Here is a 23,212-nt window from a genome sequence, read left to right as displayed (position 1 = left end):
CCTGAAAGTATAAAAAGTCTTTATTTCCCAGAAATAAGAGTCACTTCCATGGTTGCAGGAGGAGGGAGTTGAAAGGGGGGCTGAGCTGGGTGTCTCTTTATAAGGCTCCTCAGAATTGGGTGGAAGACCCCAGGAAGACCCCAGGGCCACATCACATCCTGTGCTCAGCTTGGTCTGAGCCCTAGACTGAGATGGCTGTGATTCAAAAGAGATGAGAGGGGCAGCTTCTGTTAATAGATTCCTGAAGAGCAGTGACTGGGTGAAGTGGTGGGCACCAACTCTATGTGCCCTAGAGCCTGGGGACTGAGGCCATCGATGAGCTTGTCACATGGGTGTGCTGCGGACGCTGCCCTCTTCCTCCAGAACATTCTCGAAGGCATTCTTGTGCTCACTGGACCTGGAAAGGGAGGTAGGGCTTACTGGGTCGTTGGCTTCCCTTCCCCCATTTCTTTCCCTCTTCATCATCCTGCATCAGGCCTTCTCTCCAGAATTAGCATCTGGCTCCCAGAGAGGGGAAGGGAGAGGAGAACCCTTCCCCTAAACATATCTGGACCTGTGGGCCTGGACTGGAGGCCCCTCAGGAACATCCCCACCCAAATCCCATGTTCCTCCTTTACTAAGTTTCCCCAGGGAGCCTCCCAAGAACTCCCTTCCCACAGAGTCCCCCCCCCACTCCCTCTTTCACTGACTTCTCCCATCGAGTCCCTTCTCCCTGTGATGCTCATTATCCTACAAAGACCCTGCCCTGTCTGAGCCTTCTCCCTAAATTGAACCTTTGTCTTCCCATGGGACACCGTAGTCCTCACAAAACCCTCTTCACTTCACCAGTTCTTCCTCTTTGCTTGACACACCTTTCCCAGCTCCCCTGGTAGCATCTCACCTAAAACCAGACGCCATTGAGGAGTATCTGCCGTCCATTCCCACCAGGACCCCATCTGCCTTGTTTCCAACGATCATGACCATGCTCCCAGGTTCCCTGGAAATAAAGCTTATCAGTAGCTCATCAATGACTGTCCACTCCACCCCATCCAAGAAGACTCTATTCTGGGACCTGGTGCTCTAGGTCTAAGACAGAGAGCACCCCAGCTCTCCTCTGGGCCCTGCAGACACCAGCTTCCAGTCTCTTCCTACTCAGGCTCACATCCTCCTGCCTGATCCAGGAGGAAAGTGGGGAACACAGGTAGTTGTAAGACACTTACCCTAAGTCTCAAGTCTCTTTCCATTGCCTTCAGATCATGGACCCAACAAGACTCAGAGTATATCCCAAATTAGAAGATGTGGTTAGTGGTCACAGAAGGCAGAGAGAGGAGAAACAAAGCATTTCTAGCAGAAAGCTCTCACCTTCAACTCCTCAAACTGCTTTGTGAGGGTCCCTTAAACCTGCTCAGCTGTCTTTGGACATCCCACAGGCAAGTCACACCAGTCATGTCCCACCCAGGTCAACTCAGGTTGTTTTCAGTGTCCTCTGCTCAGGGAGGCTTTTAGAGTCCTCCTCTGCACTTCCTCCTCTAGTGCCCCCTCCTGCCTCCCTCTGTCAGCTCCCAGGTTCCCTCCCAAACAGCTCTTAGATCTATCCATCCTTTTCTGAACTGCCTCTGTCCCTTCCAGGTCCAGACTATCCAGCCTCATACTCAGCCTCCTCAAGTGTCTTTAAACCTGCAGACTTCACGCACTATGCACCCCTCTGGAACAGCCACAAGGACTTGTTAAGGTCATCTCATCCACTGATTCCAGCTGCATTGACATAAAACTCCCAGTCCAGGTCATTGGTGCTGCCAGGTCTTAACTGACCTCATCAGCCTCACACTGGAACTCCCTTCTCCGCCCCTTACATACTCTGCAGGCTGTGGAGGGCTGCTGCTGGGTCCCTGGCTGCCAGGCCACCTTGGTGAGACCTGGGGGAAGATCCCCTAAGGCAGACGTAGCTTCACCCAGGGGGCTCTTCATCTCCATACATTCATGCCTGGTACCAGTGCCAGGCTCCAATCTCCAGGGACTCAAGTGTACTTTTTTCTGCACCATCCTGTCCTTTGACTGACTCCTTGTGTGTCAGGTTTTGGAGTGAAGGTGCAGTCGGTGAAGCGTGCTAACCAACCCCCTCCCAACCCCCAAGCCAGCGCAGGCTATGTCCTGCACTCTGAACTTTCTTTCCTTCAACTGTATTTGACTTAAATTGTTTATCTAGTCTGTGTGCCTGTGAGGCCCTTTGCATCACATGTAAGCTGACCTTCCAAAAGGCTGAGGTCTTCTATTTCAGGAGGAAGGCCAGGCTCTCATCCCAGCTCCACTGGTGGAAACAAAAACTGAGACACCAAGAAGAGAGACATTTCTCCCAAGTTCATGGTGGGAGAGGTTGGGGGGGGAGGATGGTTGGGAATGAGAGAGCCATGAGGCCCGCAGATTGTAGGCCTGGGAGCCAGAAAGGCTCAGAGCTGGTTCTGTCCCTAACTCTTCCTGGGAACTTGAGGACCAGTTTCCTTTCCTCACAGTGGTAAGACTTGAACCAGAGCTCCTGAGGTCATCCCCTGCTAGAGTGAAAACAACGGTTCTAGGGCCACCCTGACCACCGGGGGCTGCCCAGCCCCAAGTCTTCACACAGCACTCACGGCTCTTCCTGGCACCAGAAGTGGTTGACAGCAAAGACGATCGCAACAAGGACCAGGAACACGGCCACCGCAATAAGGCCCTGCATCCAGGGCTGAAGGTTCCCCAGACCTGCAAAAGGAAGAGGAGCTGCAGGTACACAGCAGCCTGGGTACCGTGTCAAAGGCCCACAGCCTCGACAGGGTCCTGGGAGGCATCTGAATGGCCAGAGTGGATGTAAGCAGTAAGGCCTGTCTACTCTCCTAAGTATGAGGGAAGGATGGGGGCTTTGAGCCGACTAGAGTCTGAAGAAAACCTGAGCAGCCAAATAGGGGACATGCCTCAGGGTTTGCTTTGAGGTCCAGGCTCCCAGAGCCTCCCTCCTGCACACACACACCCTCTACAGTCACGCGCAGGGCCCCCCTCGAAGGGCAAGAAAACAGGGACCAAAGGGCGGCCCCAGTGGCTGGCCTAGGCCCTGTCAGCTGGAAGTGGCCCCTCCTCCTCCCCCGCTGGCCCAGAGCTGCCAGGCTAAGGCTGGCATCTAGCAGATCCAGTTCTTGATGGGAAAGCTTCTCTGGGAAAACTAGTAGGGGTGAGGTCTGCCCCGGGCTGCTCAGGGCTGGCTGCTCAGCTGGGGTGCAGGGAAGAAAGAGGGGTAAGATGACGGGGGGGGGGGGGGTTGTACCCCTTCTGCTCTTACACCCTTGACATCAACCTCAACCCCTAAAACTTCTCAGAAGCCTCTGCCTTCAGGCCACTAGCAGCCCCAAGAAAAACCATTCTCCCCATTAGGCTGAGGGCCTCACTCTCCAAAGACAAGATACCCAGCAGCTAAGAGCCTCGGGAGGAAAGAGAGGGGAATAGGGAGGGGTCCTGCCTTTATGACTAGAGTTGTCCTACGTTATGAGAAGTTAGGCATCAAAAGATCTCAGTTGCCTCATTCCCACTCAGTCCACCTCGATGCTCTTCTGCCTATTCTTAGCACTGTCTCTGAGGCTGAAAAGGGAGGATCCTGGAACTCTCTGGGTTGTAGCCATGGCAGCCCTAGGGTAGCAACCCTGGATAGCAGAAGATACACAGTATCGTTGCTCTGCCAGGGCCATTGTTTTGAATACATCCCTCCCTACCCTGGCCGGGAAACACTGCTCAGGCCCATCACTTTTTCTGGCCAATAATGATTAGGCAATGGGAACAACCTTAGGAGGCATCTTCCCCATTTCTTTCTCCTGTGGCTCTTACAGCTGACTCCTCACAAGACGCCAGGGACCACCTCTGTTCCTGCTCTTGTGACTCTAGGGAGCAAGTGGCAGAGTCAAAGGCAGGAAAAAAAAAAATGGTCTGAGACCTGTTCCTTCTTGACCCATGTAAGTTACTGGACCTCTCTGGTACTTCAGTTTCTCAGAGGGCCTCTGAGACATGGGACTCAGAGGATGCAAATATACACGAGCATCTTGGCCAGCACCCCACCACCACCACCACTACCAGACTACTAAGTACAAAGCCCTTCCAAACCGCCAATCTGGCAGCAGGCGGGGTGAACTGAGAATGAATGAAAACACTAAGTCTCAAAGCAGGGCAGTAATTTCCTCAAGATCACACAGCACAACAGAAAGAGCTTGGTGAAGAGTATACCCTTGATAGGGCTACTCCGGAAAAAAGTGAGGAAAGGAGAACTTAGTCATACAGGAGGCAGAGGCAAGGCTATCTCTCTCAGTTCAAGGTCAGCCTAGTCTATATTATGATTTCCAGGATAGTTGAGGATAGATAGAGAGATGCTGTCTCAAAACAACACAAAACAACAGGACTTAGGTCAAAGCCAAGGACTTGGAACAGCTCCGACACCACAACCACCCATCCTGCCCAGAGCCAGCTTTGGAGGGTGCCTTGGGACCACTCCCAACCTCAAGTTCCTAGCCCTTGTCCTCAGTACCCAGTCGTTTCTGGGGCAATTCCTGCTGTGAGGTTTGGATCTCAACTCCTGTCCCTTCCCTAGACCCCAGAGCCAACGTGTTCCCGCTGCCCCACTTCTCACTGGAGGAAAACAAATCACAGAGCCGAAGTCAGAGGACTGGAGTTGGCCCAGTGCCTGCTCCCAATCCAAAACAGGGTATCTATCTCAGATCACCACCCCATCCTACCCTGGTCGCTGTTTTCCGACCAGCCCTCTCCTCCCCACAGCCCAGGTACTCCTGTCTGATGCTACCTACCTTGTTGACAGCTGGCAGGTGCCACTGCAGAGAGCAGACCCAGTAGGAGCAGGCTGAGGGCCAACATGGCTGCAGGCAGCTGTAAGGCCTTGGTCCACGGCTGGTGTGGCTGGTGTTCGGACTCCTGGAGCTGCTGGAGGTCTGGGGTGTTTTTATGAGATCAGCTGGGGAGCAGTCAGGCCTTGAAGGAGAGGCACCGGATTGGGTTAGGCCGAAAGGGAGGGAGGGCGGGGAGGGAGGACTGGCCGGCTGGTGAAGGGAAACTGCCCTTCCTCCCATGGAAATGAGCTGCCAGGCCTGGCTGATGCCCAGCCCAACAAATTGGCATTTAAGGTACCCCCTCAGAAGCCAGGTGAGGACATGGGCCCGTGAATCAGGGAAGTCCCAGCCTCCTCCAAGACCCAGGCTACCTCAGAAGTCTCCCTCTGAGCTCACCTTTCCTGGCAATGGGGCTGGGCTCCCAGGGAAAGGTGTGACACATTTTCAGTCCTGCCTTGAATGGGCTCAGTGGGTGGGGCTTCTTGGAGGACTGACAAAGAGATTAAGACACTTGGTGGCTGGCTCAAGGAGCCAGAGGGAAAGGGCTGTGGGAAAAAAAAAAAAAAAAAAAAAAAAAAAAAAAAAAAAAAAAAACCCGCAGGGAAGGCTCACCTGGCCACTTTCCCCAGAGCTGTCCTACACTCTGCCCTCCCCTCATCTGTTTCTGCCCCCACCAAGCCAGACCCTGGGTCCCCCCCAGTCCTGAGACACAGCCTCATTTCACAGTCCCCAACCCTGACCAATCCAATGGTCCCCTACACTTTTCTCATAGCCCAGTTCCACATTTCTGGTCCCTGGTAACCTGCAGGCCTCAGACAAGATTTGACTTGGTCAGAGGCCTCAATGCCTGCCTTCAGATCTACCTCTATTCATCAGAGGAGGTTGAGCAGAGCAAAGGAAGGATGATTCCAACTGCCAGGGCCCAATCTATAGCCAGGAGTAACTATGAAATAGTTCTTCTGTCCCCAGACACCACAGAGCCAGGCCCCACAGAAGCCCACCTCCCACTCCACAGGACACATAGTATCCACCTGACCTTCCAGACACTAAGAAGACCCAAGTGCCTACTAAAGTCCGGAGCTGAAGGTCATTGTGGGCCTCCTTGCCCCAGTCACTCTAGAATATAGCAGGTGGGATGCTAGAGCAGGCTACACCCCTTTCCTAAGGAAGGGAAGGGAAAGGATTCTCTGGCAGTCTCTTGTTGCTTGTATGGGTTGCTAAAAGGACGTTGCAAACAGCCCTTCCTAGTGGACACTCAGGTAGCAGACCTCAGGCTCTCTTGGCTCCAGGCAGGTAGTCAGGAAACTTTGGAAAGCCCAGGGCAGAGTCATCATGTCCATCTGTCCCTGAGTACAGAACATGGAGCCTGTGATCCAGGTCCCACACAAAGCTAAGTTCCAGAAGAGCCAATATCAACCCAGCTTGATCGGGTTTAGAAAGGACGAGTTTGGAAATAAGGTGGCTAAGAGTGGATGGCTGTGGCATTAAACACTGGCGGTGGCACTGTGGATGATACGGGCCTGTCCGTGTAAGGACTTCCCCAGCACTGCTTGTCCTGAGCCACATTTGCCACAGGCCCAAGTTCCTGTCCAAAGAAAAAAACAAAAAGAAAAGCAAAGGAAATGACAGAAAGAAGAGGAAATGCTGGCAGAGCCAGAGAGGTCCAGAGATGACCAAACGGCTGTTCAGAGCCAGTGTGAGAGCCCTGAGCCTGCTTCCTGTGTGTGCACGTGTGTGTGCCTGCTTTCATGCATGTGCAGTGGGTCTGTGATACTCCAAGGGGCTGTAGGGAAACTCTCCAGGGGGCTGAGTGATACCACCCACACACGTGTAACCTGTTCTTAACGTGGACAGAGAATCATCAGGAGCACTGAGGAGCAGGCATGGCGGGGCGTTAATGAACAGCCAGGGAACGGCCACCGGTTGGAATGAAAGGAATGGGGCGGAATTTAACAAATATCCACCCTGCCTCCCTCATCGGTTTCAAGCAGGGGGCAGGGGACCAAGGTCAAATCCTCATTTGAGAAAATGAAAAGGTCATCAGAGATGGGAGAGGCCGACTTGGGGATGCGAGTCCTGCAGCCACTGATGGGCTGCATTAGAGGAGGCTTTGAGCAGTGCTTGGGAGGTAGAAAAACCAGGGTGTGGTTTCTGGGCACATGACTAGCTGGGAGAGGATGAGGAGTGGGTGACTCTCAGGTTAAGTTTCGGACTTGGGCAACTGGGTGGGTGGGACACCTGGCTTCCCCAGGGATAGTGTGTGTGTGTGTGTGTGTGTGTGTGTGTGTGTGTGTGTGTGTGTGTGTGTGTGTTTGAACCAAACACAGGCCCAACATACAGGTATTTCAAAGAAAGATGAGGAAGGATGAGGCAGAAAAATGAAATCCCAGAATAGTGGGATACTCCAGCAGCCAAGGGTGGGGAGATCCAAAGAGAGGGGTGCAGAGAAACTCTGGTGGTGATACCCACTCACTAGCTCATGCCCTTAGGGAACGCCCCAACCTTTGCCACCAGCAAGGGAGACCCAAGCACCCCCAGCTTCCCTAAAACCCCAGCAGGAAGCAGAGGCTCCAAGAGCTATACTTTGGGCACAGTAAGGGAGGATGAGTAGGAAGGACACCAGGTGACCAAGGGGAGGAAACAGCTCCCAGGTCAAAGTTCCAGGCTTTAGAACAAAAACAAGTTGTTCCGGAAAGTGGGGTGGGAGGGAGAGGGGGCGTGTGGAGGGGGTGTATGGGTGGATACTTGGCTTTAAAGCTAGGCCCCTGGTTGCTGGAAGTTCTCACTCAGGGAAAGGCTTGTCTCCCCAGTCTTATGAACAACATCCCTGTCCCCAAGGTAACAGGTCCCTGGTTGTCTGGCTCACGTACAGCTGGACCTGGGGTTCTCACCTCAGACAGCTGTTCCATCCTGCACTCAGGTCCTCCCTCCTGTTTCTTGCCCAGCTCTCATCCGTAATCACCTGGCCCCTAGACAAACCTTCCAGCAGACTGGAACTGGTGTGCTGATCCTCAAGAGTGCCTAGTTTCGCACATCCCTCCCTCCTTCCCCGCCCTCCAACATCTTGCCTGCCATTCTACCTAGTGCCAGGAGGTGGCACTGTGTGGCTCCAATCCCAGGCTGTGATGCAGGCCACAATTCACAACTGTAGATGTAAGAGTTTCTCGTTTCTCTCTCTCTCTCTCTCTCTCTCTCTCTCTCTCTCTCTCTCTCTCTCTCTCTCTCTCTCTCTCTTTTCCCGCCCTCCCCCCCCCGCCTGACTCCCACCCTGTTTTCAGGGTGGGTTACAGGAAGGGAAAATTAACAGTGGCATATAACCAGTCAGTGGTGATGGCAGAGTGGCCTGTGTTGTCCCCAGAGCTCCGATGTAAAAGAAGATGATTGAGTCATTAACGGAGGCTTCCTGCTGGTGATGCTGGGTGTGTATGGGGGGGTGGGGGGGTTAGTCAGGTGGTCAGACAGCACAGAAAGATATGATGGGGAAGGCCATGCGCACAGAGAGCTCAGACTGAGAAAAGGCCAGGCGACACATTAAAAGGGTATTTAATTTCTTTCGTTGTTGTTGTTTTCCCCGTGTAGCACTAAGACTCGACTCTAAGGCCAAGCTCATGCTAAGCAAGCACTCGACCACTGAGCTACATCCCCAGCCCTCAAGGTGGATGTCCAGCATACAAAGGAAAAGTCCTCTTCACGCAGTCTTGTAATATCCTCCCTCTTAGTCTTTGCTCTAAGCCTGGAAATTCCTGAGGACCGCCTCATTTGGGCTACTCCTGGTCTATAAAATAATGTTCAAACTTTTGCCCAGGTGCCTGAGGGGCAGGACAGTGTGCCCTCCTCTTCAGCCTCGCCTGGCTCCGGGTCTCCTGTCCCCTGACCCGATCCACACAGGACACAGCCCTCTGCCTGGAGTGCTCTCTCCAAGTCCCTCCTAGCAAAGCAGCCTTCCAAGTCTTGCCTTAAAGGTCACTTTCTCCAGGAAGACTTCTTTGATGTCCCTTCACCTCACCTTCCTGCGTTCACAGCTATTCTCACAAACTGCAACGCCATATGATTGATGTGTTTGTGCATTTCATTTAGTAGCTATAACCTCTAAGGACAGATCTCTCTCTCTCTCTCTCTCTGTCTCTCTGTCTCTCTCTCTCTCTCTCTCTCTCTCTCTCTCTCTCTCTCTCTCTCTCTCACACACACACACACACACACACACACACACACACACACACACTGTTGTTTTTATTTAAAGATTTATTTATTATGCATAGTGTTCCGCCTGCATGTATGCCTGTACTCCAGAAGAGGGCACTAGATCTTATTCTAGATGGTTGTGAGCCAACATGTGGTTGCAGGAATTTGAACTTGGGACTTCTGGAAGAGCAGCTGGTGCTCCCAACCTCTGAGCCATCTCTCCAGCCCTTTTGTGGAGGTTTTGTTGTTGTTGTTGTTGTTGTTGTTGTTGTTGTTGTTGTTGTTATTGTTTGTTTGTTTTTGTTTTTGTTTTACCTCCAGCACACATCATTGAGTACAATGCCTACACACACAGTTTTGTTTTGTTTTATTTTCAGATACAGGGTTTCTCTGTGTAGCTTTGGAGCCTGTTCTGGATCTCACTCTGTAGACCAGGCTGGCCTCGAACTCACAGAGATCCGCCGGCCTCTACCTCCTGAGTTCTGGGATTAAAGGTGTGTGCCACCACCGCCTGGCTATATTTTATAAGATTAAATCTCAGGATATCCATTGCCTGGCCTGACAGAGGGTAGGAAGTCAGAGAGTGAGTAGATGGATAAAGTGACTAGCTCCAGGTAGGCCCTTTGTCTTTCTCTACTGCTAGCTCAGGGACAGGCACTGACTGGGTCCCCAGAATCTCTATAGATAACTGAGAGCCCTTGGAACTGTCCAGCCCTAGGGGAGAATGTTCCAGAGAGGGAACCAAACTATCCCTATAGGAGTACCAGGGAAGGCAAAAGACCATGTCACCCATGGTCACCCATGAAGGTCTCTACAGAGGGCTCTAGGCTGGTTGGAGATATGGAGGCCCCTCTCTAACTCACACAATTTCACTGACTCAGCTGCCTCCAGGGCAGGAGATCCATCATCTGTTTTTCACAAACCTGTAAATGAAATTTGCAAATTTCTTCCATTCAGAATCAAGACTGCAAACTATGGTCCTCTGATGCTTTCCTATCACCCCACAGCTGCTGCGGGTATTTGATATATTATTCATGTTTATCAGTAGGTAACCATAGTAGTCACGGAGGCTTCCACAAATCCAGTCTGGTACATTATAAAGATACACTTAAATTACTTTATCACAAACATACTTTTAATATTTTGATAACTGCATTTCAATACAATTTGCTTGCTGTCCAGTAATGTACATTTTATTATGCTTCTGAAAACATTTCATTGAGAAAGAGTCCACAGGGGCCAGCAAGATGGCTTCTCTGGTGCTGTACTTGCTGTACAGGCCTGACGACCTGAGTTCCATGCCTGAGACCCACATAAAGGTAGGAGGAGAGAGTTGGCCTTCACATGTGCACTCTGGTTTGCTCACCTATAAATACACATCATACACATGCACCACACACACACACACACACACACACACAGAGAGAGAGAGAGAGAGAGAGAGAGAGAGAGAGAGAGAGAGAGAGAGAAGAATAAATAATAATTTGTAAAAGAAAGAAAGAAACTGTAGGCTTCCCTGAACCAACAAGGAGTCCATGGTACAAGAGAGCTAAGGATTCCTGACTCTTCGGTGAGCCTGGGGCAGGTCTGCCTGCCCAAGGCCAGGCTGTGTGATCTCAAGATCAGACTTGGAAAAAGGCTGGTGACTCTCTGGACAGAGGCTGTCTGGTACTCAGAGAGGGGCTACCATCAGGGCAGACAAGTCCTCGGCCTCACAGGTGGTCCCAGAGCTAGGAGCTGAAAGAGGCAAAAGGTACTAAGCCCAGAGCCTGTAAGAGCCAAGGAATGCACTGGCTGTTGCTCCTGGGTCCTAGGAGACCCCAGTGGGCCAAGGAGATTTATGATGAGGACCCCCCAGAAGAGAAGATCAATCAAATCCTCTTGCTGCCTCCTCACCCAGCCAAGAAAGTTAGGAAGGTCCCAGACCAGGAGCCTCATGCCAGCAGAAGGCCCAGGGCCAAATCTTTCCCAGTGGCTTCTGCACAGTTCTGCTGCCCATCAGGGCCCCAGGCCAGCAGTGAACCAAGCTGGAATACAAGCTTCTAGAATTAGCCTCCCCTGGCCTACAGGCTCTCCCTGAATGAAGCCATCTTGCTCCTCATTTTTCAGCTGGGCAAAGTATAGCCCTGAAAGGTTCTGAGCGAATGCCACACAATTGATTAGGAGAGATAGGACTAATCCCAGGCAGTTCTATGTACAGCCCAGGGCTCAGCCCCTCTCCCCAGCCCTGACTTATTGCTCACTTTGCCCAATTTCACCACAGTATGCTTTCATTTATTCCTTCACTACATGTTTGCTGCCTACTAAGGGACTGGAAATACCACAGTAAGTAAGATAAGGATTATTATGTACAGCTATGAAATTGCATCACACCAGCTGGACAAGGCAGTACATGCTATAGTCAAGCACATGGGAGATTGAGGCAAGAGGATCATTGCAAGTTCAGGCTACACAGTGAATTCTATGTCTGTCTGAACTACAGAATGAGACCTTATGTCCAAAAAAGAGAAAGACTGCTCAGTGGTTAAAAGTGCATACTACTTTTGCAAAGACCTGAGTTTAGTTCCTAGCACCCACATTAGGTGGTTCACAACTACCTGGCACTCTAGCTTCAGGAGATCTGACACCCTCTTTTAGCTTTTGCAGGCACCTGCACTCACATCCACACAAACAAACACATATACAATTTTGAAATTAAAATTAATCTTTTATTAAAAGTTTCAGTCTTGGGGTTGGGGATTGAGCTCAGTGGTAGAGCGCTTGCCTAGCAAGTGAAAGACCCTGGGTTCGGTCCTCAGCTCCAGAAAAAAAAAAGTTGCAGTCTTGCTAAATGTCTCAAAGCAGGCATGCGGGCACTGTGTACCATCTAACCTGGAAGATCAGGAAAAGAGAACAGGAAGCGTAACATTCATTCATTCAACAAAGATTTGTCAAGAGCCTCCTATGGCACCATTGAGAATACTGAGTAAAGCAATTTTTCTGCATTTGTGGAGTTGATGCTTTACAGGTTCAGCCAGGAGACGAGCATACGGAGTCCGATGGAGCTGAAGTCTGACTATGAAGCCTCTCCTATGGGCTCATTTGGTGACAGCTAGTGAACTTTGGGGAGATGGTTTGGGGTCTCAGCTAATCAGTGAATTGATTGGTCCCTCCATGAACTCACAGTAACATTTTTGGAGGAGGGAGAAAGAGATGTAACTTGTTTGGACAAAGCAGATCTCTGGGAGCACACCTATGAAAAATATGCATCTTGTCTCTGTTCCCTCCTCCTCCTTCTTCTTCTTCTTCTTTTTTTCATACAGACTTTTTTTAAACATAAAAACAGGTTATAATTCAAAAGTCCAGGGTTATTTGAAAGTAGAAGATATTTTCTCTGTATAAAATGGTAAAAATGATAACATTTCCCAATAAGCCCTTTTAAGCCAGATAATAGCTGAATTATACATATAAATATTGATTAGATTCTGGGATACAGTTCTTCATCTGTTCAGAGAGCTACGTTTTACTTAAGTTGTGTAGGTGAGATTCCTATTCATCTTCCCCTTCACTGTTTGATTTACAGCAGACATTTTTCTATGGGCTAATCCATAGCCTAAAAAAATTTTAGCATCCCCTCCTGGAAGTACAGACAGCATTTTTTTCATCAACTTGATACAGTACAAATTCTTATCTTAATAGTGAAATGTTTCACTAAAGCTTGCCCAGTGATTGGGCAAAACCAAAAACTTATTATAAGCCACAGTCATCCTAGGGTCCTCCCTGCTAGGTAGCCTCCCTAGATCTGTGTGATCCCTCCTTCTTTATCTCTATTTATCCTATGTCCTCCCTCCCTCTCTCTCTTTGTCTCCCTCTCCCTCCCCACAGCATGTATACATACATACATACATACATACATACATACATACATACATACATACGTGTGTGTGTGTGTGTGTGTGTGTGTGTGTGTGTGTGTGTAAATTAAGAAAATTGTCAAAGATTCTGAGTATTAACTTTAAGGATAGTTTGGCCTCTTCTGTAGATACTGGGAAGCTGAGGATGAGTATCTTGAAAACAAAAACAAAGGAGAAAGGGAGGGAAGGAAGCCAGAGGCAGGAGGGAAGGGGGCCTATAAACCTTACAGATGACATTGTAGTAGTGCTGAAGGGCTAAGGAAGGCCTGGAGAGATGGCTCAGAAAGCTAAGAGCACTGGTTGCTCTTCAAAAGGACCTAGGTTCAATTCCCAGCACACAAGGCTGCTCATAACCATCTGTAACTCCTGTACCAAGGGATCCAACACCTTCTTCTAACCTCCACAGGTACTGCCCATGTGTTCCACATACAGACATACAGGCTAAACACTCATACACATGAAATAAAAATAAATAGCTAGGTGGTGGTGTCACATACCTTTAATCCCAGCACTCCAGAGGCAGAGACAGGCAGATAGATCTCTGTGAGTTCGAGTTCAGTCAGGTCTACATTGTGAGTTCCAGGACAGCCAGGGCTGTTATTTATTAAAAAATAAATAAATAAATAAAAATAAAAAAAACTGTCTTGAAAAACCAAAAATAAATAAATACAAATATAATTTTTAATGGGTTGCAAAGCTTGAGCTCTGAACTGACTAATGAAAGCTGAAATCCCAGCTCTGCCTTTCTCTGGTGGTGAGACTTCAGCAGGCCCCTTACATCTTGAGTGAGTTCATCCATCTATACCGTGAGGACGTTACTAGCTGCTTCCCCCGGAGCTTGTAAAGATACTGAGGGGAGATTAATGAAAAGCAGCTGACTGGTGCCAGTGGGAGCAGGTATGATGGCTGCTGATGGGCAGACTTGTCTCACTGTGTCAGATTTCACCCAGAAGTGATACCTCCAAGCCTGGACCACTCTCCCAACCAGCAACTCAGAAGTAAGATGTCACCTGGCGGTGTGTACCTTTAATCCCGGTGAGTCTCTGTGAGTTCAAGGCCAGCCTGGGCTACATACTGAGCTACATGGTGAGACCTATCTTGAGAGAAAAAGTAAGATGTCCAAAGTGAGCTCCTGAGCTCAAACCATTGAACTTCATCCCCTCCACAGATTTCTCTGGATGCATGGCATCCCACCCTCCCTGAGGCTGCCTTTGACTTCTCTCTCTGACACACTCCACATCCAGCTGCCAGCAAATCCTCTTGTCTCTTTCTAAACATACCTACCCTGACTCCTGTCATCCCCCCCTTTCCAGGCTTGGTCCAAGTTGCCCATTGTAAGCTTGTGGCTTCCCATGGCTTGGTCTCCTCACTCCTGCCTATGTTCCGTTCAGTCTGTTCTCAGCATGGCAGACAGAAATTCAAGTTAAACCCTATGTGTGGCCTAGTCAAAACACAAAAGCCATCTGGACAGCCTAGCTTCTCTCCATGATGTCTCTCTAACCTGTCTCCTGCTCTCTCTTCTCTTACCCTAGCCACACCTGCCTTCTGCTGTTTCCCAGCCACTGCAGGCCGCTTGGACCTCAGGGCCTTTGCACAGCCTGTGCTCCCACTGTGATACTCTCTCCCAGATGTCTCCATAACTTTCTTCCTATCTCCCTTGGGTCTTGACTCTGATGTCATCTAATCCCTAAGACTTTCCAGTTCACACCTTTGAAACTCAAATTTAGCCCTGTAAAGCCCACCCATTTCCTTTTCTGGTTTTATTTTGCTCCTTGGCATTTATCCCCCTGGAATCCACCATTTATTTAATTTATCTTCTGTTCCCCATTTTTCTATCCAATGCCTTGTTCGTTGTTCTATTTCTGGCCTGGCATGTAGGAGGTACTGGGCAATATGAACCATATTTTAAAAGTGGCAGCTCAAAGCTGAGCAGTGAACCCTACCTGGGGCCCTTCCAGTCATACCAAAATGTATGTATCTTTCCCCCATCCTTTAGCCAAATCAAGGGGAGGGACACAGGTACCGAGCACAGACACCAGACCCTTTCTTGACAGAGATGGAGCTAAGGAAAAGCCTACTAAGGGAATACCTTCACGCAGGGACTCTTAATCTTTGTATAACATGGGCCTCGTGGGCAGTGTGGTGTAGTAGTCTCTGCAGTCTTTTAAAATGAATGCCTTAAATACATAAAATTAAAAAAAAACAGAATTATCGTAAAAACCAACGAAACAGAAATACAACTCTTAAGGTATGTTAAAATGTTATGTTATGGTAGCTGGGCATGATAGCACACACCTACAACCCCAGCACTTAGAAAGCCAAGGTGGGAGGGTCACAAGTTTGAGCCTAGCCTAAGCTACATAGTAAGATTCTCTCTCTCTCTCTTTCTCTCTCTCTCTCTCTCTCTCTCTCTCTCTCTCTCTCTCTCTCTCTCCCTTCCTCCCTCCCCTCTCTCTCAATAATAATAATAATGGTGATAATGATGATTAATAACAATAATTGTCATAGTTTCAAGATGGGAATATTCATAAATAACATCTCAAGGTGACCTACCACAACTGGAGAATGATTCCATTGGTGACAAAAGTCCCAGATGCTAGTGGTCCTGCTATGGTGCTCTCTGTGTCCACCAAAGATGGAAAGATGCCTCAGTCAAAGCCACTGAAAGAAAGATGCAATATTTCCCCCTTCATGCCTGTGTTCTGTCTGATTTCTCCCCAACATCTTGGGTGTCTATGGGCCCAAGTTTGAGAGGGCTGCTCCGGAGGTAATCAAACCATTCACCTCTTTGCATCCGTCACACATCCCTAAAGCACTGGGTGGTTGTGCACCCTCCCTGGAGGCTGGTGAGAGTTTTCAGATGAGGTGGGACCACTACTCTATGCAGGGTGGGGCCACTGGAGACCTGAGCCTCGGTAGCTGGCTGACAGTAGGGAAAAGAGGCAGGACATACACAGGGACTCATGTCAGCCACCCAGGGCATGGCTTAAGAGATGCTGGGAGTTCAGAAAGAAGCATGGGGACACATCATCCGAGACACTCTAACCAGAGCCTAACTAACATTGCTGCTGGTGGTAGGGTATTATCTTGAGTACAGCGAAGGTGTAGCCTGGAAAGGAAAGAAAAACGGAGGAGAGAGCATAAAGCAGTGTTTTCTCTCTGTTCCTCTAGGCCACTGCCTGGAAAGTGCAGGGACCGCCCAGGACCTGTTTGTTTCTCTTCTTCCCCCATTTCTGTCCACACTCCGGAGCTCTGAGTGCCATCAATGTGAGTGATGGCAGGCTAATCATGTGTACTTGGGTCTGTGGAGGGCCCCTTGTCTCTCTCTGAGGACTCTCCAGCAAAGACAAGAACAGGACAAAGGCTCCCCTCCCCCTGGCCTGAGACTGCCCTCATTAGCATCATGGGAGTCTGCCAGCAGCCACCATGCTTCCAGGAGCTCGGGCGCAGTGCAGCCAGGCAACTGGACAGGCCAGCGCCTTTGGCACAGTCCCAACCCGGCAGATGTGGACCCTGAAGGGCCTACAGCCAACCCGAACACCCCCACCCAACCACCGAAATAAGCAAGGCAAGCAGCAGCCGCTGCCGCTGCCGTGTCCTGCCTGCTGTCTGCCTGCACGGGACTCCTGTTTGCTTTGTCACACTGTCAGCCAACGCCAAGAGAGAGGGGAGAAGCATACAGTCCTCGAAAGGAGACACCTGTCTCCAGGAGCTAAACACCCGGAGAATGTAACTGTTACCTCTGTCTAGACTCACGGGGCACAATCGCAGCAGCACAGCACCAGGCAGGCTCAGGATTTAGGTGCCCAGCTGAGATCGCAGCTTTAGGGCAGTGGCAGACAAAAGAACCGGCTGCTTAGCGCCAGCCAAGCAAGTACCCGCAGTTCTCAGCGTGGTAAGGCAGGTAACTCGGCAGAACTACGAGGTCCCAGACGGTCCTCGGAGAGATTGGCTGGGGGCTTGGGGATGGGAGTGCCTGTAACTATCTGGATCCCACCTATTCAGGGGTAACAGAGTGGGGGGATAAGAGTGATGGGCAAGCCTGATAGCCCATTGAATGCGTGGCGCCCAGGGGATTGCTGGGAAGAGGGGCGGGAGCTCTGAGAAACAAGCCTCCCTTAGCCTGTGTGGGAACAGCCAGAGGGCAGAAGGCTCGGGCCCCCTGAGATCCCCTGGAGCCTGGGACCCCGGAGCACCGAAGGTCCCAGGCTGCAGCTGGGTGAGCCATGAGCTGGGAAGAGCTGAGGACCCTGAGCTGCCTGCCGGGGCTCAGCTGGCCAGGTTGTCACAGGCATTGGGTGGGAAAAGGTTTTCTAGCCTGGTCCCATAGCTCTCTGTAGCTCTCAGAAGGGCAGGGTCTTGGAAGACTTTGTCACAGGGTGGCAAAGGGGTGGGCAGGGTAGGTGATATTATTATCAGACGACCATCTGCATAATGGAAATTGAATGAGGACACATGGGGTCTCCCCCAAATCAGGGAACCCATGAAATAATCTGTACGCATATTTCCCAATTATGTGGGGCCACCCTCTGACTTCCCCTCAGAGGACTCTCTGTGGCAATCATAGCACCACCTGGGGTTGGTTTGCTGTGAGATGAGAGACTGGCTCTGAGCGGCTTCTCTCCGGAACCATTTGGCCTCTCTGACCTCTATAAAATGGAGGCGCATTTCCCTGTCCTGGGTCCCTGAGAGGACATGCAGCCTTAGGAACTTCTATCCTCTTTCTGAGCTCCCCACCCTTGGGGTCTTGGGTCTCATCTTGACCCTGCCAAAACCTGCTCTTCCCAGGCAGCTCACTCTGCCCCTTTAGCACCTGGTGTCACTGTCTCGTGGGGGTCAGACATACCTACAGTTTGAATAGACAGTGCCGGGAAGTGTGTTAGAATAAGAAAGAGCAGCTTGGTCCTGCCTAGCTATGAACCACAACAACAGCCAGCAGGGCACTATGACCCTAAGGGTGTAAGAATGACACTCATACCTTGGCAAGAACCAACAGTTCCCTAATTGGAATTAAGGCCTACTTAACAAGAGGGACATCATGCCTGGCACTGGAAACCTGGCCAGCTACTCAGGGCTAGTGAAGTCACAGACCTTGGAGGAGAACTCACTGAACAAGACCTAAACAAATACACCACCAACAGACACGCTAAGGTGGAAGGAGGAAGCTCAAAAGGCCTCAGTCCCAGACAAGGAACTGAAGGACAATAAAGAATGCTGAGAGCAGGAGAAATAGTCTTCCCCAGGGATTAGCACACCAACTGATTTCCAATACCAATGGTCAGCCCTGAAAACATACATACAATAACATTGTATGGACTGAGCAGGTTGTATTCATATATTTAAGTGTGGTGTGTGTGTGTGTGTGTGTGTGTGTGTGTAATAACATATATATGTAATAACAAAGAAAAAGAGGCCTTGAATTTGAAAAAGAGCAAAGGAGGGGTACAGGGGAGGAGTTGGAGGGAGGAAACGGAAGGGAAGAATGATGTAACTATATTATACTCTCAAAAAGAGTTAAAAAATTATAATTTTTTTAAAAAGCTGCTTGGAGGTTGGTTCCAGGGGATTCCAGATTCTAGTTCTGAATTCTAAGTTCCGTTCTAAGTTCCAGGGTTCTGCAATCATATCCTTCTCACAGTCACATCCAGGTCTCAATGACAACAGAAAGCTCACCTCAGCCTCGTGTCCAGCAGACCATCATGCTATGCTGTGGATGCTCTGGCTCTCTGACTCCTTGCTTGTGTCCCTACCTGCGGCTGCCCTCCACTGTGGTTACCTATGAAGTCCCCAAAACATGCTCTGACCACCCTCTGATCTGCTCACAACCCTCACTGTGGCTCCCATTCCTCTCAGGGAGCTTCAGATTTCTGGTGACCAGACCCCAAGACCCCATCAACAAAGACTACAGTTTCCAAAGCACATCCCATTCTTCCCAGGGCTGTGCCTTTATTCACACCTGCCACCCAACTTCCGTTCTTCTCTGTATCCCTGACAAATTCCTACTCTCCCCTCCAGAGCCAGCATTCTCTGAGAAACCTCCCGTGACCACTGACTAAGCCACACTCTTCTCCTGGCTGGCCGCTAGGACAGTCCTTATGCATGGTTTCAACTACCTGACTGATCTGCATCCCCAGCATGACCTGGTTCGGCACAGGAGATAGTAAGTGACCAGTGAGCCAATGGATGACGGTAAAGCTTTACTCGTCAATAACCAGTATCTGCACATGGCCCTTTGCAGTTAATACAAATTAAACACAATGACAAACTGGTATGTTAGTCATCCTTCAAATCCTGAAGAGCTGTATGTGTTTAATAGCTGTCATATGGACAGGGCGCATCTAAAAGCTCTCCATCAGCTCCTAGTCCATGTCCCTTGCTGTGATGGCTATTCTTGGTTGTCAACTTGACTACATTTGTAATAAACTACAATCCAGAAATAAGAGACAAACCTGTGACCCAGATCATTGAGGCAGGAAGACAACGTGCCTTTGATCCGGATCTTGAGGCTGGAAGACACAGGCTTTTGATCCAGAGCTGAGGCAGGAAGACACACTTTTAATCTGGGCCACACCTTCTGTTGGAAACCTCTAAAGGACAATGGAAGAAGGAAAGCTCCTTCTTTACTTCCTTGCCCTCACCTTGCCAGCACATCCAGTCCTTCACTGGCGTTGGAGCCTCCTTCTTCAGGCTATACAGAAGCATATACAGCATATACAGAAGACCAGCTGAGCCCCCAGCCTCGTGGGACTGAGAAACTATAGGTTCTTGGAGCTTCCTTTCATAACCAACCATTGTTGGATTAGTTGGACTGCAGCCTGTAAGTCATTCCAGAGAGATAGAGAGATTCATTCCATAAATTCTTTGACTTTAGAGAACCTTGACGAATACACTTATCACTCTGAATTTTACTTTCTATTTTCGAAGCCTGGCCCACACACTCTACAAGGCCATGCCAAGCCAGCATTTGACAAGAACTTTTTGATTGATTCTATCACCCATTGCATTGAACCATGCTCACATGGACTTGGGAAGCCATTGGACAGATGGAGGCCTGCTGAGTGACCTACCTGCCTCTCCTTAGACTCCAGCAGCTGCAGGACAGGAAATAACCCAGCATCTAAAGCTTGGCCAGCAAGCCTCTCCAGAAGGCAGACTCTGCAGAAGGCAGGCTCTGCAGAAGGCATGTCTCTCCATAGGCAAGCAGTCCTGCATGGGCCTGAAGACCCAAGTTCATCCCTACTGGTCTCAGACAGAAGCCTAGGGTAGGACTTAGGGGGAATGGAGCCTCAGAGGCTGGTTGGCAGAGCTGGGGAGGACTAGAGAGGGGGAGAGTCAGAACCCCTCTCCTCCTCTGCTATCAGCATAGCATCCTCCCCCACTTCCTCTCTGCGAACTGATCACATCCTGTTATTGTGTAGAGAGAAAAGCCCAGGAGCTGGGGAGGGGCAGAGCTCAGACCAAGCCCGTGAGGAGAGAGTAAGGAGGGTCTGGAAGGCACTTCACAGTGAAGTGGGTAGCTCCAGGAGCATGCCTCATCCTAGGTAGCCCAGGCAAGAGTATGGGACCGAGGAGGAAGCCAGCATTCCTGGACCAGCCTGCTCTACCGCTGAGAGAAATAGGCAATGCTCGGGACAGAAAGTGGAACCTCCTCCCAGATATCTCCCAACCTTCCCCTCAGGACCCTTTAGTAGAGCACACACTTGCTCAGGGTCCCTATTGTCAGAGCTAGGCTGCCCGCACCACTAAGTACCTCCCATAGCACTTGCCTCTAGGGTTCTTCCCTACACCCACTTCCACTCAGCCCGTGAGCTGAAGTGGGTGGTCCTTGCTGGCTACCCAGCCTTACCTGGCAAGGGACAGGCCCATAGAAAGTCCTGCTTCTGAGGGGTGATTAATGTTACTGTACACACATACTCTTTCCCTCATCCGTTCTGTTAGGACAGCCCCATCCTGGTCCCATTTCCAGGAAAAACAGTGCTTTCTATAAACCTTTCTATATAATCTTTTTTTTTAATAAAACACAGACACTTTGCCTATCTTATTTTGAAGTCCCATGATAGACCGTGAAGATGAGTGTTAACATCTCCATTTAACAGACAAAGAAACCAAACCTCAGAGTGATAAAGTGACTCACCCGGTAGCAGTAGTAGGCCTTAAACATTCCCCCCCACACACACACACACCCTGCCCCCCAAGTGATTCTGACCTCATGCCAAGCTCTTCCAGCGGCCTATCTGCTTTTTCTGCTCACTTCCAGCCAGGCCTTGGTTCCTCCCTTCATGAACTGTGCCACATCAACTGTCCTTCCTCACTGTCCACACAGTCATCCACAGAGCCTATGCTCCAACCAGCAAGCTCTTTACCACCTCCACACAGTCATAAAGTGAACCAGAAGTCCTGATCCGAAACCTGTAACCATGTTGCCCATAGGGAAAGCAGGGCCATCTTCTCTAAGAACTCCGGCTGCGGCCGTCTCCTCATTTTTCTGACCTTCCTAAGGGGTCTGGAGCACTAACTCTGGGTGTAACCCTGAATTCACATCTAGTTCACCTTGCCCAAGGCCCTTCCAACCTTGGGCTTCATGTCCTCCCCTGTTTGATCCAGATAGACCTTTCTTTACTCAGATTCACGGTAGTTGAGTTCTATGACTGAGCCCGCCTGGTGCCTGGCTCACCTGGGCAGTGAGGTGTCGACACAGCGAACGATCCTGGGTAACACATACTTGCTGCATATAGAGAGAAGTAGGTAGGGACCGACATAAGGAGACCAGAGAGCTGAGGACACACTGGATACACAGCCCCCACCCCTGATCTTTACTATGCCACATCGCCTTTCAGGTCTATGTTGAAAACTAGCCTGCCCCAGACTAGCCCTGGAAAGCACATGTCCTCATCCCTGCTCCTTCCAACAAGAAAGAACCAACCACCATTGCCCTTCCAGAGCAGAGTTCCTACCACCTGTTCCTCCCTGGCCATCCCAGGACTGAGCCACCCACCAGCCCCTAAACAACCCAGGGAGCACTGGGCCAGGAGTCTATGTAGGAAAGACTCCCTTGACCTCACTTTCTGGCTGCTATCAGAAATGGGGCCCAGAGCTGAGCAGTGGTGGCACACGCCTATATTCCCAGCACTTGGGAGCAGAGCCAGGCAGATCTCTGTGAGTTCGAGGCCAGTCTGGTCTACAAAGTGAGTTCCAGGAAAGGTGCAAAACTACACAGAGAAACCCTGCTTTCAAAAACTAAAAACCAAAAAAAGAAAAAAGAAAGAAAGAAAGAAAGAAAGAAAGAAAGAAAGAAAGAAAGAAAGAAAGAAAGAAAGAAGAAAGAAAGAAAGAAAGAAAGAAAGAAAGAAAGAAAGAAAGAAAGAAAGAAAGAAAGAAAGAAAGAAAGAAAGAAGGCCCAGAGAGAAAAGGAGAGCCTTCAAGGGGAAGAAGGTTGTTGATTGTCAGTAGGAAAGGAATCCAAATCTTTGTAACTTAAACTCTGGGGCAGAGGACCTAATCAGACTAGATTCCAGCTCTAGGAAACTTGTGCTTCAGTCCAGAAGCAAATAAATAGGCGAATGTTAGGGTGGGAAGGGCCAACACACAGGGAGTCCCATGGGGACACAAAGGAGACACCCAACCCCATGGAGTCAGGAAAGCCTCCCGGACTTCAAGGACAAAAGAAAGGAGAGTGGGCAAAGAAGCTGATACCAGTATCTGTGAAAAATCAGCCCAAAGTGAAAAAACTGGGATGTCATAAAACAATAAAATAGTCTAGAACAGAAAGGAAGATAGTATAATGGGAGCGAAAGAATGAGGCTGGGCTGGGGTGGGGATGTGGTCCGGTGGGTAGAGTGTTTGCTTGGTATGCACAAAGCCCTGGGTTTAGCTTCTATTACTGAATAGACTTGGTATGGTAGTGCACACCTGTAATCTCAGCGCTCCAGATAAAGGCACGAAGATCAGAAGTTCAAGGTTATCCTCAGCTACTTAGTGAGTTTGAGGCCAGCCTGGGATACATGAGATTCTGTCTCACAAAAACAAACAAACAAAAATGCAACAACAACAACAAAAAATAGAGTGGTAAGTAATAAGAGGGAACAGATCAAAAATATTTCAGATAAAGCCTCCGGGTACTTTTCTTTGCTTGTGGAATCAGGGATTCTGGGCATCAGAGACAACACTGTCTCGGGGACAGGAGGCCTAGCCTGCCTACTAGTCACTATGGGATACAAGGCCTAGAAAGACATTTTCTCTCTGGGTCTCTTTCTCCACAGATGATCTCTAGGAGCCTGTTTTTTCTCTTGGTGGCCAGAGTCCATG

At 49.8% G+C, this 23,212-nt stretch overlaps 1 protein-coding gene across 1 annotated transcript; it reads right to left on the bottom strand.

Annotated features, from left to right (window-relative positions):
- Pdzk1ip1 (PDZK1 interacting protein 1) lies at positions 1-4,952 on the bottom strand. Its single transcript, XM_016005142.3, has 4 exons — positions 4,794-4,952; positions 2,607-2,715; positions 881-976; positions 1-397 (listed from the first exon to the last, which is right to left on the bottom strand). The coding sequence occupies exons 1-4, from the start codon at positions 4,858-4,860 to the stop codon at positions 325-327; spliced, it is 345 nt and encodes a 114-aa protein (XP_015860628.2). The 5' UTR covers positions 4,861-4,952; the 3' UTR covers positions 1-324.
- Positions 4,953-23,212: the final 18,260 nt, after the last annotated feature.

The sequence above is a fragment of the Peromyscus maniculatus genome, chromosome 2, assembly GCF_049852395.1.
Source record: "Peromyscus maniculatus bairdii isolate BWxNUB_F1_BW_parent chromosome 2, HU_Pman_BW_mat_3.1, whole genome shotgun sequence".
NCBI classification, from domain to species: Eukaryota; Metazoa; Chordata; class Mammalia; order Rodentia; family Cricetidae; genus Peromyscus; species Peromyscus maniculatus.
Note: the sequence above shows the minus strand (reverse complement) of the source record. Positions and strands in the feature narration are given on the sequence as shown.